At 43.0% G+C, this 21,250-nt stretch overlaps 1 protein-coding gene across 1 annotated transcript in view; it reads right to left on the bottom strand.

The window, feature by feature from the left end:
• Positions 1 to 21,250, bottom strand: part of nfatc3a (nuclear factor of activated T cells 3a) — a 112,570-nt gene that overhangs the window by 17,236 nt on the left and 74,084 nt on the right. The window contains exons 4-8 of the mRNA XM_079810677.1: positions 19,121 to 19,320; positions 18,193 to 18,365; positions 17,969 to 18,109; positions 10,101 to 10,156; positions 9,680 to 9,806 (exon numbers count right to left, since the gene is read on the bottom strand). Of these exons, the coding sequence (XP_079666803.1) occupies positions 9,680 to 9,806; positions 10,101 to 10,156; positions 17,969 to 18,109; positions 18,193 to 18,365; positions 19,121 to 19,320 (697 nt within the window). The remainder of the gene's footprint in view (positions 1 to 9,679; positions 9,807 to 10,100; positions 10,157 to 17,968; positions 18,110 to 18,192; positions 18,366 to 19,120; positions 19,321 to 21,250) is intronic.

The following is a 21,250-nucleotide window of genomic DNA, read 5'->3' as shown; positions in this document are numbered from 1 at the left end:
ATGCTGTCTGCCCTCCAGCATAGCTCCAAATGGGAACCAAAATCCAGTTCACAGCCCATACGCTGCTGCAAGGCCATTACTGCAATAAAACTGTAGTTTCCTGATATGAAGCGCAAGTGGCAACCATGTGTGGGAGAGAGTGTGAATGTATTTGAATCTGGTGTTACTCATTGTGTATCTACAATGCACTTGAAAAAAAAGCTTTGTTTCAGTTGATAAATACAGCTAATAGCATTCATTTCCAGGTGCATTTTGGACCAAAGCTGGTGGATTTGTCTGTGACCAACAACGAAGCCTCAGACATTCAATTAGGTGGATTACAAACTACTTCGTCGCAGGCCCAACAGCATTCACACTGTATTTAGTTTAAATCTGGATTAGGATCTCTGCTCATCGCATCAGACGTCTTATTCATTACCCATGAAAAGTCTGGCTCAATTCTAACAACACAGCACCTCAGCCCTTCCCCCTGCCATGCCACTTTCTTAGTGGGCTGATGCCATGGCAACCACAGTCGCCGTGGCCTGTTCATAATATTGGCTGCCTGTGCTGTCGTCTGATTGGCTGAAACCCGACGGGTTAGTGTGGAAAACAGGAAACCCTAATTTGAGTGGGTGCTTTGTGGAGCGGAGAGGGTGGGCGGGAGGCTGGGCCTATCTCGCTCTCTCACTCTCCCTCTCTTTTTGTCTTTCTCAATCTCTTTTACAGGTTAGCATGCAACTCGAAGATAGAGATGCAGAAAAAAGTTGCTCACGTGTGATTCAATGACGCCAACGCTGTTTTTCGGTTTGACTCACTTTGGGAAATTAATACCAAACTAGCTTATTGCTATGAGAACCACACGCTACTACACTTTATTAAAAACTCTATAAGCAATAATTAGATGTCACCTTTTAGATGGCACCCTGGATGCTGGTCTATTACATCAGATGTATAAATATTCATTTCAAAAGCAGAGCTAATAATGTGCTGATGTAATGCAACTCAACATGTGAGACACATTCTTTTTTTTTTCATATTAGTTAATTTGTTGTTTTATATTTTTCTGTAAATAGTTTTTCTGTTGATTGATGCTTTATTGTATACATTTGTTATTTATTTTGACATTGTTGCATTGGATGATTGGGTAATTATTAGTTCACTAATGAGGTCAGGTGTAATGGTTCACACTGATATAAATTGTACCTTTCTGTGCTTGTTGTTTGCCTGACAAAGACCCTTTGGGTCGAAACGTTGTTCATTTGAATAAATCCTTGGGAGCAGCAGTGGCAGTGTGCCGATTCTCGTTTACTTTGAGTTAAATGCTTCATTTGATTGAGCACCTGCAAAAAAGTTTTTTGGATGTGCGCATAATTCCTCTTTGAACACATTATTATTGCCATGTGAATCATCAAGCTCATGATTCAACAGACTTATCATAGGTAAAATCTTCCAAAATGCGAAGCAATTCTGCAGAATATGACTTAAAACAGGTGAAGCCAACAGGAGATGGAAACAGAATTAGGAGAGCATTTAATGAGAGCAAGAAAAACAAAAAGACAAAGACATTGAAGGGGTCCAGGGGTCCTTGAGTACCCCGAATTTGCATGCTCCTACCACATGTAAATCATGCTGATTCTTTCTTTGTGGTGTTTTACATGAGCGGTTACCAGGTGCTCAACTGTTACTGGAACAACCTCATCCCTAACCACACTGGTGCACAGTGCAGAGGAACGCTGGCATGATCAAACGGGTGACTCTGTTGTGAAAACCCATGTGAGCCATTCTTGTTACTGTTAAATAAAGTTAGCAAGAAAACTATTTTGCATGAAGGCCAGACTCAGACACAATCCAATTCTTGATGTATTGTGGACATTAAGTTGCATGTGTCATAAATTCCATCAATATATTTTATATTGTATTTTCTTGTTTATATTATGATGTATCAATTATTGATTAATATTATTTTGTCTTTTTTTACTGTAAAATGTAACCACAATTACATTCATATTGAGCTCATTTTAACAGAGCTGGACTGAGTAAAATACAACCTGTGAGGCACTCAGGATATATGAAGTTAATTAATACATTAATATTGATCAAAAATACATTCATTTGACCAAAAGTGACAGATATCTTTTTTTATACCAAAGTAAAAATCTTTACTATTTCAAATAAATGCTGTTCTTTTGAACTTTCTAGTCACCAAGAATCCTGGAAAAGTGTTGAAGACTGGAGTAATGGCTGCAGAAAATTCAGCTTTGCCATGAGAGGAATAAATTACATTTTAAAACTAAAGATTAAATATTATATAAAATATATAATATATTAAAATAGAAAGCAGTTATTATACATAACTGTTTAATAACTGTTTTAGACGGTTGTAACGATGCAGGAATAAATTACATTTTAAAACTAAAGATTAAATATTATATAAAATATATAATATATTAAAATAGAAAGCAGTTATTTTACATAACTGTTTAATAACTGTTTTAGACGGTTGTAACGATGCAGGAATAAATTACATTTTAAAACTAAAGATTAAATATTATATTAAATATATAATATATTAAAATAGAAAGCAGTTATTTTACATAACTGTTTAATAACTGTTTTAGACGGTTGTAACGATGCAGGAATAAATTACATTTTAAAACTAAAGATTAAATATTATATAAAATATATAATATATTAAAATAGAAAGCAGTTATTTTACATAAAAATACAACCTGTATTTTCACAAATACAACCTCCCTCATCTGAACTTGAATGAGCAGCCTGACATTTCAAAATAAGAGTCAATGTGTATTCCGAGCTTGTTTATAATGAAAAGTCACACATTATATATACGTTTTTGGTTACACAAAAATTTCATTCCCATTTAATTCATAGTCAGGAGGAAAGAAGAACAGTATTTGACACATATTATTCAATAAAGTATCAGGGTTATAAATTAAAGTTATGAAGATTTTTAATGGTTTTAGTAAACTATTATAACTTATAATAGTTAACTAAAACCATAAAAAAATCTTCATTACTTGAAATTAAATACATGTTAACTGAAAAAAAAAAAAAAATTCTAGCTTAACATGATATTCTAACTAAAACAGAAATAAAAAATTATAAAAACTATATAGATGCTTTTAAAAAACAACTATTTAATTGAGCTCTCTTTCACATATTTTTGCGCTTGAACGGTCAAAAACACAATGTCATTTTTGACATGTATTCAAGTAACAGTCGGTTATGTAATGCTTAAATGCTCCGTTAATGCATTACAATTTAACTAAACATTAGATTTTAGTTGACTAAATCAATTCAGGTGACTAAAATATGACTAAAACGTCTCGGTTACGTATGTAACCCTCGTTCCCTGAAGGAGGGAACGGAGACGCCACGTCGGAGTACCGACGAATAGGAATCTCGCTCGCGAGAGCCAATCTACTTCGAGTGTAACTAAACGAGCCAATGCACATTGGCATGCAATGATTGCACCAGGTGCTCATGCCACGCCGTGCGGGTATAAATGAGACACAGGTGATTGCATCAAATCAGCCTTTTGCTGAGGAGCCGGGTAGGTAGACAGGCACCCCAGCAGGGTACAGAGGACATGGCGACGGGACGTGGCGTCTCCGTTCCCTCCTTCAGGGAACGAGGGTTACATACGTAACCGAGACGTTCCCATTCAGTCGGTCACTCTCGACGCCACGTCGGAGTACCGACGAATAGGAATCCCTACCAAAGCGCCATGGCTTCTGCCCCCATCCAGTGCCCTGTGTGAGCCACCTGAGCTCTCTTACCTGATGAGACGGGGCTCACACCGGGAAGTCCATCACCGCTGTTCCGCATGACCCGCTCAGTGATTATTGGATAACACTGGGAAAGCGTGCCCTAAAGAAGGGAACGCTGCGGAGCCCACACCGTACCCCGAAGGAGTTATGTGGAGTACAATGCTGAGCCGTAGCCCGCCAGGAGAAGGGGGCTCAGTCCCACTGCAGGGAAGGCTCTCCCAAGGGAAAGACACGGGCTTCCCGTAGGAGCGACCGTGGAAGAAAATATGGGATCCCCGCAGGGTCACTCATATGGCCCAAGCCCAATACCGGTTCTCAAGGATTCAGCGGCAAGGGGCCTGATGCCAGACGTTCCGCCACGTCTGGCACCGAGGGCGGTGGAGGACTCACAGAGTTTGCTTCTGGAGAAAATAAGCGCCGTAGCGCAGCAAGCCGACAAGAGCCGGGGCCTCTCAGTGCTTCTACCCGTTTGAGGTGAGAACACAGGAGGAGACCGGCTCTACACGTAGGCTATAGAATCTAGCGAACGTGTTGGGTGTCGCCCAGCCCGCAGCTCTACAGATGTCTGACAGCGAGGCGCCACGTGCCAGCGCCCAGGAGGATGCAACACTTCTAGTAGAGTGTGCTCGCACCCTGAGCGGACAGGGCACACCTTGTGCTTGGTAAGCCATGGTTATGGCATCCACTATCCAGTGGGCCATCCTCTGCTTGGAGACAGCCTTTCCCTTCTGCTGGCCTCCGTGACAGACAAAGAGCTGATCTGAGGTTCTGAAGCTTTGAGTTCTATCCACGTAAACCCGCAGAGCGCGGACGGGACAGAGCAAAGCTAGGGCTGGGTCTGCCTCCTCCGGGGGCAGCGCTTGCAGGTTCACCACCTGGTCCCTGAAGGGAGTGGTAGGAACCTTGGGCACATAGCCAGGCCGGGGTCTCAACACCACGTGGGTATCACCCGGCCCGAACTCTAGGCACGATTCGTCGACCGAAAATGCCTGCAGGTCCCCTACCCTCTTGATGGAGGCCAATGCAGCCAACAGCAAAGTCTTCATTGACAGAATCTTTAGCTCTGCTGACTGCAAAGGCTCAAATGGGGCATTCTGAAGTGCTCGGAGCACCAGAGCAAGATCCCAAGAGGGTATGGAGGGGGGGCGAGGAGGATTTAACCGTCTCGCCCCCCTAAGGAACCTGACGACCAGGTCGTGCTTCCCAACCGTCTTACCTTCTACATGGTCGTGATAGGCGGATATTGCAGCAACATAAACCTTGAGGGTGGAGGGCGACAGCCTACGCTCCAACCCCTGTTGCAGGAAGGAAAGCACAGACGCGATCGAACATCTTCGGGGGTCTTCTCGGCGAGAAGAACACCACTCGACGAACAGGTTCCACTTCAAGGCGTAAGCCTGTCTTGTAGACGGTGCTCGTGCCGAAGTGATGGTGTTAACTACCTCTTGGGGTAAGTCACCTAGAACCTCCGCGTCCCGTCCAGGGGCCAGACATGAAGCTTCCACAGGTCTGGACGCGGGTGCCAAAGGGTGCCCCGTCTCTGAGTCAGAAGGTCTTTCCTCAGAGGAATCGGCCAAGGAGGGGCTGTCGCGAGGAGCATAAGTTCTGGAAACCAGGTCAGGTTGGGCCAGTACGGCGCCACCAGTAGGACCTGCTCCTCGTCCTCCCTGACCTTGCACAGAGTCTGTGCAAGTAGGCTCACTGGGGGAAACGCATATTTGCGCAGCCCCTGGGGCCAGCTGTGTGCCAGGGCATCCGTGCCGAGTGTACCCTCGGTCAGCGAATAGAACCACTGGCAGTGGGACGTTTCTGGGGAGGCAAACAGGTCGACCTGTGCCACCCCGAACTGTCTCCAAATCAGCTGAACCACCTGGGGGTGGAGTCGCCACTCGCCTGGGAGCGCAGCTCGTGAAAGCTCGTCGGCCACACGGTTGTGCACACCAGGGACATGAACGGCCCGAAGCGACCTCAGACACTTCTGACTCCAGAGGAGGAGATGGCGGGCGAGTTGCGACATGCGACGGGAGCGCAGACCACCTTGTCGGTTGATATATGCAACAGTCGCAGTGTTGTCCGTGCGGACCAGTACATCTTTGCCCCGTAACCGCGCTTTGAGGCGGCTCAGAGCAAGATGCACTGCTAGCAACTCGAGGCAATTGATATGCCAATGCAGGTGCGGGCCCGTCCAAACCCCTGACACTGCATGCCCGTTGTACGTGGCTCCCCAGCCCATGGCAGAGGCATCCGTGAAAACCACAGCGTGCCTGGACACCTGTTCCAGGGGCACTCCGGCCCGAAGGAACGAGGGGTCTGACCATGGACTGAAGGACTGGCGGCAGGCCGGTGTGATGCTCACCCGGTGAGTGCCGCGTTGCCACGCCCATCTCGGGACTCGGCCGTGTAGCCAATACTGAAGCGGTCTCATATGAAGCAGGCCGAGCGGTGTTACTGCCGCAGCGGCCGCCATATGCCCCAGGAGCCTCTGAAACTGTTTCAGTGGAACCGCCATCCTGCCTTGAAACGTGTTCAGGCAGCTCAGCATCGACTGGACACGCTCCTCCGTGAGGCGCGCTGTCTGTTCGACCGAATCCAACTCCATACCGAGAAAAGAGATCCTCTGCACGGGGGCGAGTTTGCTCTTTTCCCAGTTGACCCGAAGACCCAACTGGCTGAGGTGTCTGAGCACCAGGTCCCTGTGTTCGCACAACTGATCCTTGGACTGTGCTAGAATGAGCCAGTCGTCGAGATAGTTGAGGATGCGAACGCCCTGTTCTCTCATGGGCACAAGGGCCCCCTCCGTGACTTTCGTGAAGACACGGGGGGACAGGGACAGCCCGAAGGGCAGGACTCTGTACTGATATGCTCGACCCTCGAACGCAAAGCGCAGAAACGGCCTGTGTCGAGGAAGAATCGAGACATGAAAGTACGCGTCCTTCAGGTCGATCGCTGCAAACCAATCTTGGGGACGGATGCATTCGAAAATGCGTTTCTGCGTGAGCATCTTGAACGGTAGCTTGTGGAGGCTCCGATTCAGGACTCGCAGGTCCAAGATTGGCCGTAACCCACCGGTTTTCTTGGGTACAATGAAGTACGGGCTGTAGAAGCCGGTCTTCATATCGGCTGGAGGGACCGGCTCTATCGCGTCCTTCGCCAGTAGGACAGCGATTTCCGCACGCAGGACATGGGCATCTGCAGCATTCACCGAGGTGAAGCGGACGCCCTTGAACCTGGGGGGGCGCCGGGCGAACTGAATCGCATAGCCGAGCCTGATGGTCCGAATGAGCCAGCGAGACGGACTGGGGAGCTCTAGCCAGGCTCGCAGAGACCGTGCAAGCGGGACCATAGGGACCACCGGCGTACCCACGGTGGGGCAGCGAGGTGGAATGCAGGTACCGGGCTGGGGCGGCTGTCTCGTGGAGGCGGCCCGCAGCGAGGTGAGAGTGTGCTGTGCAACACTTACCTGATTCCACAGGTGGGCAGGAGGAACGTGAGGAGGTCGTCCACTGCTGCCCGCTGGCGAAGGGGGAGGATGAGTGTGGTCCGGCGTTTGACCGGCCACAACTCTCCGAGCCCCCTGAGGACCCAGAGATGGAGGAAATTGCTCTTTTATTGAAAATTTGGGTACCGCTGGGGCTGAGCCCAGCGGCGGAACAGAAACAAAACGGAACACAAAATTCTCCTCCCGGCCCTCCTCCGGGGGATGGAGCGGTGCGGTCACCGTCTCCAGAAGAGCAGTCCTCCCCATCTCCGGGTCGCCCGTCTCAGGGCCGCTTGCCCTTGCCCCTGCCTTTGCCACCTCTCTTGGCAGGAGCCTGGACGGGCTGGGCGGCCTGCTTGCGCCCGGCTCCACGACGTCGCTTGGGTGGAGGCTGCTGCTGCGACGCGGGAGCGGTGGCAGACGCAGGCGGCCGCCCTCGGCGACGAGCAGACTGAGGTGCTGCCGGCGGCGGGGTGGAGACAGCAGCTGACCGCCGTGGCAGGATGTGACTGATGGCCTCAGTCTGCTTCTGTGCGGCCGAGAACTGCTGGGCGAAGTTCTGGACCGCGTCGCCGAAGAGGCCGGTCTGGGAGACGGGGGAGTTAAGGAACCTGATCTTGTCGGTCTCCCTCATGTCTGCCAGACACAGCCAGAGATGGCGTTCCTGGACCACCATAGTGGACATCGCACGACCCACGGCCCGCGCCGTAACCTTCGTCGCACGAAGCGCGAGGTCCGTTGCGGTTCTCAGTTCTTGGAGAACTGCGGGATCGTGACCACCCTCGTGCAGGTTCTTCAGTGCCTGGGCCTGATGAACCTGCAACAACGCCATAGCGTGTAAGGCGGAGCCTGCCTCTCCACAAGCCTGGTAGGCCTTTCCGATCAGATCGGACGAGTACCTACAGGCTCGGGAGGGGAGACACGGGTTCCCCCTGGATGTGGAGTTAGGGCACAGTTGCATAGCAACGGCCCGTTCCACGGGAGGAACCTGCGTGTAACCCTTTGCAGGTCCGCCATCGAGGGTGGTGAGGGAGGAGGATCCACTGGGCCGGTTTCGGGCAGTAAAAGGTGCCGTCCACGACCTAGTGAGCTCCTCGTGCACCTCCGGGAAGAAAGGAACCGGGGTGGGGCGCTGAGAACCAGCACGGGCCACCCCGAGAAACCAATCATCCAACCTTGAAGGTTCGGGACACGGTGGAGGGTTCCACACGAGCCCGATCTTTTCGGCGGCCCGGGAAAGCATGGCCATCATCTCCGGATCCGTATCGGGCACAGCGGATCTTCCCGAAGGAGCCCCCTGCGCCGACACGTCATCTCCAGAGAAGTCTGACCCTCCCTCCGATGCAGCGATGGACATCTGATCATCAAGGGGAGCCCCGAAGGATACGGATGGTGCACATCTCGAGGACGGCCCACCACGTTCCGACGGCAGCTCTACTGGCTGCGGAGTGCGTGAGGGATGAGGGTTCCCCGGGGGTTGGTTCCCTGGGGGAAGCGCGCTCACCGTAACCCTCAAATCACCCGCGCTACTGCCTGAAGTAACCCTCTGTGGAGGGTTAGATCGAGGCAGAGGCACGGGGACTCCACCCCTTGCGAGATGGAGTCTAGACCGCAACTCCGAGATGGTCATGTTCCCGCAGTGAGAACATGAGTCATCCACCAACGCTGCCTCAGCGTGCTGAACGCCCAAACACGAGATACAGCGCTGGTGACCATCCCTTGGTGACAGGTAACCACCGCATCCAGAAACACACAGATAGAATGTCATCTTGAAAAAGACGCAAGCTCTATCTGTGTTTGCTCTTTCAGAAGGACGCTCTCCTTGGTGCTGAAGCACGCAGGGGGCGGGGTCGCGGCGACACAGTCAGGGGGTGGGTGCAGCCTGACGTGCGCGCTCTCTCACACGAAGGCGCTCTCTTACCAGCCGTAAGAACGGCTTTTCAGCGCTCTCCACCTAGCGCACCGAACCAGCTGTGAGAACAGCCTTTGTGATTGCTCTAGACAAACAACACAGAGAGATGATCCGAAAACCACGCGACCGCTGCTGTGCCGTCACACCAACACCGACTGAAGAGATCGCTTCCGAAAGGCGGCTTCCGTCTTCAGTCAGGACTGCGAAGTAGTGAGTGATATCTGGCGTTACCATCTACCACCCGGCTCCGAAGCAAAAGGTTGATTTGATGCAATCACCTGTGTCTCATTTATACCCGCACGGCGTGGCATGAGCACCTGGTGCAATCATTGCATGCCAATGTGCATTGGCTCGTTTAGTTACACTCGAAGTAGATTGGCTCTCGCGAGCGAGATTCCTATTCGTCGGTACTCCGACGTGGCGTCGAGAGTGACCGACTGAATGGGAACTAAAGGGCATTTTAGTCAAAAGACTATGACAAACTTCTGTCAAAATGAACACTGGTCTAATACAAACCTGGCAGATAGGTAAAGCGGTGTGACTGGCTCCTTTTCCGTTTGCCATTGCACACGTAGAACTGCACCTGCACTGCTGAAGTGACCGTCTTGCTGTGATAAGGAGGCACCTCCACCACAATGCTTGACTACAGATGGAGACATGAAACAAAACTTTACTAAACAACACATCATGGATGTCTGAGGCAAACCTCTCAAAGTTGTTCCACAGAAGAATACAAATTTAAAACAGTCAAAACATACTACAATGTCCTCAAATCTATCATGTGTTAAACATTCAGAGGAATGAGAGGAATTTCAGCTTTTAGTTCAGTTAAAGACAGAAAACAAAAGACTGAAAAAAGGTATGTAGACATATTTATGTCTGTGCTTTTGTTGGCAAATATTTTCTGAGACGTGTAAAAAGGAAAGCATTCACTTACTCCTTGACTCTTCTCTCTGATGATCTTCGCCTCCACCTCCCATTGCGGTCTTCCATCTGAAGAAAGAAAAAACGTTAGCTGCATATGCGGGAGCAACATACTAGGCCAGCTATTATATACAATGACCTGAACTGAACTCTGTGTGTCAATATTTGCCCCTCAAATGTAGGTAACCTGACCCTCTCATCATTACTGCCACCACCATCATCATGTCTTCCAGCATTCTGCTGAAACTTTCAAGATCTAGGTTACAAATAGCTAATCAGTAATGGGGAGCTTTACTGCTGCATGTTTCTACAGGTGCTCCTGCACCGAATCCAGTGAGAAGCTTGAAAAAATTGTGCTTCACCTTTAGAATAATAAAATGATTCATTGAATTTGCTTGCAAACGATAAGCCTTTTTCCACAAAGGGAAAGAGGCTCAATTGCTCGAATAGATCAAAATGTCAGCTCTATGCAGGGACTTCGTGCAACAATGACCTGACCACGAAAACAAATGTTAAATTAAATACTCCCAAGAAAGAGGGCTAGAAATGTTGGAGCTTTATTATCAGAGCTGACAGGAACAGAGAAGACTCTTAGGCCCCTAAAAGGTAATTATGTCATTTATAAGGCTGTTAGAGTCTTAGAGAGATGTGTGGAATAACTTTATTTAATAAAAAATCATGGCAAGATGCATGGAATAAATGTATTCATTGCACAACACCTCCACGTGCTGCCCGCGGAGAGGCACAGGATCTCTCGGAAACATGCTGTCATCTAATTTTTCCTTTGACATGAAGCTAATCAACTGCGCAGACATCTTACAGACAGAAAATAAAAGTCAAGGGACCAGAGCCTACTGGTTAAGACTGATCCTGGAAGGGAAAACAGTCACTTCATGGATCATAAATTACATAAACTGCACAAACAGCATGGCACAGGTCTGATTTACACTCTTAAACACATTTCCAGCTTTGAAGTTTGTGCTTGACATGAGTCTAACATGGGTCAAACAGCAGAATACTCCCAAGACTGTCTAAAATGAATGTCTAATAATAGGTATATGTATATATTCACAAAACAATCAAAGGGGTAATGTAGTGGGCACTGTTTGAGGACTATTATCAAACTGAAGATACCGCTGTGAGCAGTTTCACCTGGTGCATTACACTCCAGAGACTGCTGTTTACACAAGGTTACTGTGTAGAGTCTCAACTCCCCTCTGTGTCAAAAGGCATTTTGTTAATATGAGAATGACCTTGCACGACTGTAACTTCAGCAGTAGTAGTACAGCAGCACATGTTGACATTCACTGGACACCGGAGAGGGCCCCACATGAGGGCAGGTTCAAACAGGAACCAGACTCCAAGCACACACACAAGAACATGCTCTGTCCTAATTCTTCAGCTCAAAAACACTGCTGTTCTGTTATGACTAGTATGATAAACAAACTCATGAAAAAAATGAATTCTGGCAAAATCATACAAAGCCTTTATGTGTCTTTATGTGGAATTAAATGTCCTGCTGGCAAGCGAAAACTAGCCTCAATTGAAACAGATGGTTAATGTAACTCTTCACTTATAATTTCCTGAATAATTGATTATACAAACTTTTTTGTTAGCTTTCCTGGGTCAGATTTTTTTTTCATAGTAAACACTTAAAGCCACAATATGTAATTTTTCGCCGCTAGAGGTCGCTTATTCAAAACAAGGGCGTAGCTTGACGACGCCTGGATTTCACAGAGCTTTTATTATGCTGCAGACAGCCGCTTCCGGAGGAAATGCAGCGCTGTTTTATCATATTGGGTACATTATTTGAGTGTGTTGAAAGTTATATTATAATGATACACAGCAAGAAACAAAATCAATATTAGGCATGGTAAAACATACTCTGTAAATCATGAAAACGAGATTTAAACAATAAGACTAACGGTGTTGATAAATGTATCCAAACAGTTGCTCACCTGTCTAATAAAACACATAATATATTAAAGTGTCTTTGGTGTTTCCATGGTTTCTACAAAATAAAACCGGAAATCAAGGTGAATGCGGGTATGATGTCCTGGTTAAAATTGATTATTTCTCTGGATTTAAACATTATTGGAAACATTTGGGATAATGTAAGTACACAAGTCAACAAAATATATAATATTGTTCTAGTGGTTTTTGGATATTTGAATCCAAAAATCTTACATATTGTGCTTTAGTTGCTTTTAATATTTCTTATCATCCATTTATATCATCTCATTGTCACCAAAACAAATGAATAATCTTTGAGGACTGAAGGGGAAAAAATGTGTTAACCCTGTAAATCCTGACATATGAGATAATATTCCAGAAAATGTTGTTGAACGTTTATTCAAAATAGAAAAAAAGCAGATGTGTTTTTTGTTGATTATCATATTTGATACAATAGACTTATGGAGCTCATACTCGAGGAAGAAAAAAACCCAATCAATTTATCAAGGAAATGACTATCATTTGTAGACTATGGTTGAGCTATCCTTTAAGTTTCTTTTTATTACTGAATACAAGGGCAGTACATCTTCCGCTATCCAGTTCTGTGGTTGTCCAGGTGGTAAAAAAAAAAAGTGAATCATTTGTTTACTTCTCTTACTATCTCTATATTTCTATCCTTTCAGCAAATCAAAAATGAGTTCCAAAGTCTCAGAACCATCACAAGGGCTACTCAGTTAGAAACTACCCCTCTATGTACTGTAGATCCAATAATCATTCAATTAGATTAGATACAATCTGTGAAAATTAGACCTAAAATTATCAGTCCTCTCATATGTCCTCCTTAGTCCCCTACTGCTAGAGTGGCCCCTAGGGACGAATGTCTCTCAGATGCACGGCTCCATGCCAGTCCACAAAAAAGTCTTCTCCCTATATTTTGGAGTGAATTGTGGATATCATTTTATATATTCCATAATCAGTCAACTCTTATCCAGAGATCTTAGACAACATTTTGCTTATATATACATATCACGTGTTACTATTGGATAGTAGTAATGCGGTCTCAAAAAGTCTCAGTCTTAACCAGTCGGCTCTAAATATTATAATACTTCATAAGTGTGGCATGTTATCATGAATAATACAAAAACATAACTCTATCCTCAATTATTTTAAGCAGCCCAATACTACAAATTTTCTCTCACTTGTTGAATATATTTTTAAAGGCTTATTGCAAATAGGGCATCAGTATTAGACATCAGTAATCAACAGTTTATGTGATGCTGCCAGATCATTATAAAGTCCAAGACCAGTGTCATATTACTGAGTGCAGCTTTAACAACATATTCGATTTCAAACACAACTGCAGAACACATTCTTGTAAATCACACAGACATTGCTCCTGCTCAAAAATATATGAACTTTTCCCTGCTCAAGGCCAGATGTGAGCTAAATTTCCACTCTACTTGTTTAAGCATCTCAGGACTTTCCATTTTTATACAATGCAACAAAAGCATGGGTTATCACCATACAGATTGCCTAGAGGGGTTGCCAATTCACAGGGAGCCAATTGGAGGAGAGGTAAGTTCCAGAGGGTGTCTCTCTGAGTCAATTTGTTGGGTTAGAACAGTCCTGTGTGTTTATGTGTAAACTCCTTGAGTGAGTCAGTGTCATTGTCTCAAACTAGAAACACACACACACACACACAGACACACTCAAGGCAGGCCAAGACTCGTATTCCCAGAATGCCTTTCATTCATTGCCTTCATCTGAGGCTGGTCCTAACTTGCGTTACATTACTTACAAACGAGTGTGTTCATGAGTGATGGAAAAAATGAGCAACAGCAAGAGAGAGAGAAAGAAAGAGAAGTGTTGCTTATCGAAGAATTAAAAAAAAAAAACCAAAAGAGCACACAAGTGATGCAGGAAAGAGCCATGGAAAAAATTATTTCCTACCATGCTAGTTATAAAGAGTAATAGAGTGTGAGAGAAAAAAAAATAAAAATAAGGAAGCAAAAAGAGAGGCGTCTGCTGGAGATGACAGACGGTCTGTGAGGGATCTGTTGAGTGTTTAAAAGGTCTATTTCAACAAAAATCCATACAGACAGAGCGCTGCTGGGTCTCAAGATGACACAGTCTAACCCCAAAAAGTCTGTCTAATAAAGTCTCTTGAAAACACAATGACTGAAAGCTGACGCTTCAGACTGAAGGCCACATGGCAGCCCTGTGTGTCAAACGGGAGAGAAAGAGCAACATACAACAACTGAGCTTTAGTCATTTGTCAGGCAGACGTAACTAGCAATATTCAAAATTAAATACATTCCAAAACTGACTAGTCTACTCGGTAGCCTGAATGACTCGTCGACTAATCAGTCCTTAGGAAGCCATGAATAATTAGGATGGTTTCAGGTTCAACTGACCCTAAATACAACACTTTAAAAAGGTATTCTTTTTTTTTAAAGATTTATTTTTGACATGTTTGATTTTATTGTGATAGGACAGTACAGAGAACTGACAGGAAGCAAAGTGGGAGTGAGGGTGGACAGAATCAGGAAATGTCCTCAAGCCGTGACTCGAACTCGGGTCATCTGAAGCTCAACACGACTAAAAGCTTGCTGATTTTAGGGTTGAAATGTATATTTAAATAAAAAAGTGAAAAAAGAAACAATGTAAATATTAGCATTTTAATTTTAAGTGTACTATAAAATAATTGTATTTTTATTTAATACTAATTTTTTTATTTTAAAATACAATGGTATTATCGCACTTTATTTAACATTTTGATCATTATTTTACAAAAAAAACCCTAAAGTGCAATAATAATTATTAATTATTTTATTTTTTACAGTTATATTTAATGGTTCACACTATGTGCAGTGTGAGCACCAAACCGAATCTCCAGGTGCTTTCATGAGAACCAGACTGAAAACTTTTGTGCACCCCTGATTATAAAGTTATTCTTGCATAAATGACATCTTGTAATACACCTTTTAATAAAAGCATGTTGTATGCATGACAGTTATAATAGTAATATAGTAAATATATCATAATAAACTATACTAGATAAAACAGTGCATTGTATGATTAAATGTGTTAGATTTTATGGTTGCAACTTTAAAGCATATTGTGCAGAGATGGCCAAAGTTGACCGTTATGACCTTTGATTCGGTCCGCTATGCACAAGGGTGGAAAAAATGTGAACCACCTTCCCCCCATGCCATTGAAACATTTCTTAAATTCTAATTTATCTTTTTGTTTTAATATTTATTTTGCATTGAAATGTATGGAATATAAGAGAATTGTAAATTTTTATAATAACAATAATAATATAGTTGTATATAATGCAGCTTTTGCTTTCACCACACAGCCCTTGATCAAGTTTGATTTTTTGGCTCTTCATAGTAAAACATTTGGTTACCCAGGGCTCCAGACTAACATTTGAGAGCAGTGGCACCAGCGCCACTAAGTTCTACAGATGGTGGTGCTGGAGGAAAATTTATCATAAAGTTAATTTAATCATAAAATTACTATTGTTTTGCATTGTTTTGTTAATAAGTGCAGTTATTAATAATATTACATGTTCGTTTATTGGAAATTAACATTGAAGCACTGAGATTGAATTGATATGCAGATAAAATTAACTTTTATTAACAACAGTAATGTGCAAAAACCTTTTTATATAGTAGTAGAATTTAAATATTCTACTCTTATTAAATGTAAAGGAGCACTCATTACTTGTTTTTTTGGCTAATTCAGTCACAATTTGTAGAAAAGTTTTTGTTTTTCATGAGACTTTGTGACTTCCTACTTTTTTCCATATAGTGGAAGTGGAAATGACTAATAAGTCAAATAAGTGCTCCTATGCTGCCATCTACTGTTTATAGCAGTAATTTTGTGTCTTTTTTTTTTAAATAAAAGTGCTTTTACAAATCATCACATTAAAAATAACATTCAAATTAGATCATATTTAGAGCTGGTTTCCACGTCAGCGCTGTTTGATCTTATCTATGGTTTATAACCGAGAATTCTGCGCTGAACGCTTCCCACTAGATCTCGCAGTAGTGATGTTATTAATTCTGTGGTAAATTCAAACGCTTTCTCACTGTGTAGTAACAGTGTTGCTTGATCGAGATCAGACCGTGTATGAGCTCGCTCTGCACTGTCTATTATTGCTCCAAGCTGATAAACGGTCCGCACTGCGCAGTTCAAAGAATTGCGTTTCGTTTGCCATTTGATGTTTCTCATATGCAACAGAAATGGCAGCTCTTATCAGTTGGGTACTGTGGTAACAAAATTCTCTAAGAAAATTTAGTCGCACCAGCAGGAAAAAAGATCGCAGTCTGGAGCTCTGTTATAATGCATTAAAACTAGTACTGTCAATTATTTACAATTTTTAATCAAATTAGGTAGTTGATCAGTAATGACTACACTAATGTGTACAGACGGCATTGTAACACAATATATGCATTACATTCCTTAAAAGGTGTAACAGTATAAAGGTATTTTAAATGTACAGCTTTGGTTGTACTTAAACAATATGTATATATTATAATAATATATATTATTATACACATAATGTAAGAAAAGGTTTAAAATGCATTATACTGTATACACAGCTTTAGTGCAATCAATAACTAGTTATAGATAAGAAAACAAAAAGATCCTTATAGTACAAGACGCAAAGGTTGTCTGGAATAGAGTAAGCTATTAGTTGCTTTGTCTTGGATCCAGCGAGCGATCAGCAGTGTGCCTGCAGCCAGAGCAACCAAGCTGACCTCTGAATCATCCTTAAAGCAGATGCTGAGGACAACAGATGAGCTCCAGAACATCAGTGACATACCACTATCCCGCCAACCATAAATATAGCCTACATCTGTGTTCGTGGACAGAGAGACAGAAAGTAAGAAGGGAAAAACAGACAAATTTATAAGCATAGAGTAATGAGGGTATGTATTTGTACGCACAATGCTCTTGCACATCTGTGAATGTGTTTATGGGCTGAGCGCAGTGTGGATGTAGGTGTGTGCAGAGTGCATTTGTGTTTATGTCTGTGCGTGTAAGCTTGTTTGAGTGCAGTGGTGTTTGTGTGTAGGTGTGTTCATGCTGAACGGCACTAACACATATACAGATACACACACACAATGTCCCCAGAGGAGAAGGGAAATCGTGGGAGGTCAAGATACTGATAAAGTGAAGATAAATCACTCTGGTTTGACGAGCAACAATAAAATTCCGCTCTCAAGTGAGAAGTGAGAAATTGACACTCCCTCACATTTTACCCGTCGCTCCAGTTTCCCAAAGTCAGACGTGCTTTAACTATAAACCACCTGATCTTGTTGTTTTTAACAATAATTCTGGTTTAGCTTCACTAAGACAGAGATTAGTGCAGGTATAACTGTGACCCTTGAGGATAAGACAGGTGAGGAGGCAATATTTGCTCACAGTGAAAGATGAAGACATTTATAGTGCATACTCAGCTGTGCTTGCAGAGCTTGCAGCAACTTGCTAAAAGGAATTAGTACTAGCCAAAGTCAAGTAACAATACAAAGTGGAGGGATCTAATATCACTCTAAAAGGGGTTAATTTTGATATAATGACCTGCTGACTGAACATTATCCAGCTTAGTACACAGCTACTTACCAAATAAATAAATGGGTATGAAATATTGATTTGACTTTAAATTATGTATAAAGTGTGTATGTAAGAAGAAAGAGACTCGAGAGATATGAAACTGGCATTGCTAAGTAACTATGTAGTTCCCTGAGACAATTAATTAATATATAAGGGAATGCGTGACTTTTATTTTATTTTTATAAAATGACTGATCAAGTATTGCTGACAGCAATATAATAAGCAAAAACAATGCATGGAGAAAAAGTGGCTAAACTCCCATCTAGGATAGCACTTGAACCCCATTGGTAGGAGGATTCTTACCAGGACCTTTCTCCAGAAAAATGACTTTTGACTCAGGGAAGAAGTTGGAGCCAGTGATGACCATTTCCTCTCCTCCACTCACTGGGAAGCTGCTAATACTGGCCTTCTCGACCTGAGGTAACTCCTGTGCTGAGCGCTGGGCTATTTAATCACAAATACATAAAATACAGTCAAATTTACAGAAAGAATATTTTCTTTAATATATGTGTGTGTAGAAAACCTACAGCACTCCACTGGAATTGAAGCAGCCTGCAGTGAGACCACTTTTGCATTGGGTTGTGGGATGTGAACCCGGAACACCACGCGGACCCGAGTGTTTTTCCGTCCAATATCAGTCTCTCCTTTTCTCAGCTCGATGTCAGAATTCCTCAACTTCAAGATTCCAGCGCAATCAATACTGACAAACACAGCAAAAGAAACACGTCAAGAAGGAGTATCCATGATTGATCCACCATCCAACTTATCAAACAAAGTTGCTTAAATGACTTCTAATCAATCCAAGTCACTTTCTGCACTTTTTATACTCTTTTCATGTAGTTAATAAATTACTGATAACAAACAAATGGGTATATAGAGATTATTATATTGGTGTTTCAATATATAAATTATGTTATACATGCTTCTGAACTTTCTATTCATCAAAGAATCCTGATTTTTTTTTATCATGGTTTCCACAAAATATTAAGGAAAACAGCTGTTTCAACTGATAATATAAGAAATATTTCTTGAGCATCAAATCAGCATATTAGAATGATTTCTGAAGGATCATGTGACACTGAAGACTGGAATAATTGTTGGTGAAAATTCAGCTTTGGAAAGTGGAAAGGTGTAATGCATTTCAGTATGAAAACTATAGGTCATTGCGAATATGGCTTCTATAGTTTGTGTGCATTTCACTACATTGTGAATATCAAATTTCCTTACAAGAATAATATAACCTAAAATTCCCTACATTGTGGGGTGCAGCCAATGGTCACCGCAAAGACAAAAACTTTATCATTCTGTACTAAATAATGAAAATATAAAAATGCAAAAAGGGTTTTGTGAGGGCTGGGGTTAGGGATAGGTAGGAGAGAGAGAGAGCGAGAGAGAGAGAGAGAGAGAGAGAGAAAATCAAGGTTGATGTTTAAGTGAAGAGCTGCTGGCAGGTACCTGGCAGACATATTGTTTTCAGGAAGGAGAGGAATCTCGAGAACCTTCGTGCTGGTGATGATAATTTCCTGGCTTGCCGTAGCAACAGTTTTTCCTGTGATGCGGTGAACCTGGTAGAAAGCGTGCGGCCTCAAATAACGGTCATCCGCTGTCCCAATGAACATCTGCAGGTTCACTGGCTTCTCACTGTAGCCAACAAGCTGTTTAAAAAGTGGAGAGATGATTCATGATCAGTTTGTTATCTCCATGAAAATAAATAAAAGGTTAATAGTTGCTGAGCAGAGATTTTTAATGGCCCTAGACATTCTGACAAAACTGCTATGAAAACTATAACACAATCATACAAAAGCATGATTTAATACATTTAAAGATGACAACACCTGAACTATATTCTGCAGATTTTTTTTATCAACAGTTTATTTTCTGCAGTAATACAAAAGATAATGCAAAAACTCTATGGGCGTTTTGTCTAGGGAAGCATTTTCATTCAAAGGACCCTGTATATGTGCAAATATTTCCCAAATCCTCATCCATGCACATTACCATCAGACGTCATCCCACTTTTTCCAAGCCGAACTCAAAACGCACTGTAACTACTAATTAAAATCCAGACATGAACATAAAAATACGTTTTTGAGGCACAAGCCACCAAAAACACCAAAACCAAATTGAAGGAAAAAATAAATGAGTGGGTAGAAAGGTGAGAAAAGAAAAACAAAACCAAGAAAAGACATTCTACTTCTAATGCTAAAATAGTATAAACAAGACTAATGGAAATAGGGAAGTGAAAACCCCATTAAAACGTGAATAATTAGATGTAACACATCATTCTGTGAGGTCGTTGAAGTTACAGAACAAAAAAGCTTTCACAGAAGCGTTTCCTTTCCTGGCGCTGCACACCAGGGTGTCCAATGCAAACCTCCAGTGAGGCGGCGCAATGCCGCATTCAACAGTTTGTACACATGTATGACCTGCCAATAAGCTTCCCAGACAGGTGAGGAGTTCACAAACAGAAGGGACCTTTTCCACTGACATGCATGTGTGGGTGGGTGTTACCTACAGGTTGAGCACACAGGCTCCTAACAATCTCTCTACTGTCGAAATGTTATGTTTGGCAAACACTGACCCACTGCAGTGAAAGAGAGAGAAACTGGGAATGAGAGCAAAAAAGGAAGGAAGAAAAAAAAGGGAGAGATCGCGAGAGAGAGCGCGAGAGAGAGAGAGAGAGAGAGAGAGAGAGAGAGAGAAGGAGAGAGAGAGATGACCCACTCACAGGTAACGGAAGGACCAAGCCAACCACAGCAACACAATAATGAGAAAAACATGCTTCTCATACACTGACGGGTCTCGAGAATAGAGCCAGACATTTGTGGATAGAGGAAAAAGAAATGGATGTTGGGAAAAGAGGGAACAACGGAACACTTGGATGGTGGTGGGATATGGTTCATGTAGTTCCTAGGACAGCTTGTTAAACTTGGAGACAAGCGTAACAAAGAAATTTATTAAACCAAACTATTTACAATAAGTTTGTATATGTTAAGTTCAATAGTTAACATGAAATAACAATTAAAAAAAGAACCCTTTAGCATTTATTAAGTAAAAGTTAAAGTACATCCAGCCGGTTATCGCATAAACCCAGACAGGATAATTAGAACTTGGATCACCTAAGATGGTTTATGTTGCGATAACAACTGGCTGGATGTGCATTATCCCACGTATAACATGCTACTTTCCACATAAGTAAATAATTGGACACAAAATATAGATTTTTGTAACAAGTTCAAACTAGATGAACATTTAAGGGATAAAGTACAATCATCCCACTTATATTATATTAATTATATGGCTTTTAACCACATCAAAAATAATAAGGACAAGAGATATAGAAATGCAAATGTTTTGAAATCTATTATTTGTTTAATTTATTAATCTAATAAACTACTACAGTTTACAAAACAATCTTCTGGGCAAGAAGATGAACACCGCAAAAATATTAGGTTCATAGAGAATGCATTGTTCCATCTCGCATCTCGTGCATGACATGACCTTCTAAAAACGTGGCACTCAAGTTAAAGGGTTAGTTTACTCAAAAATGAAACTTCTGTCATTACTCACCCTCATCTCGTTCTA

Source organism: Gobio gobio (genome assembly GCF_949357685.1).
Source record: "Gobio gobio genome assembly, chromosome: 2".
Classification (NCBI taxonomy): Eukaryota; Metazoa; Chordata; class Actinopteri; order Cypriniformes; family Gobionidae; genus Gobio; species Gobio gobio.
This window is presented reverse-complemented; position numbering and strand designations above follow the sequence as displayed.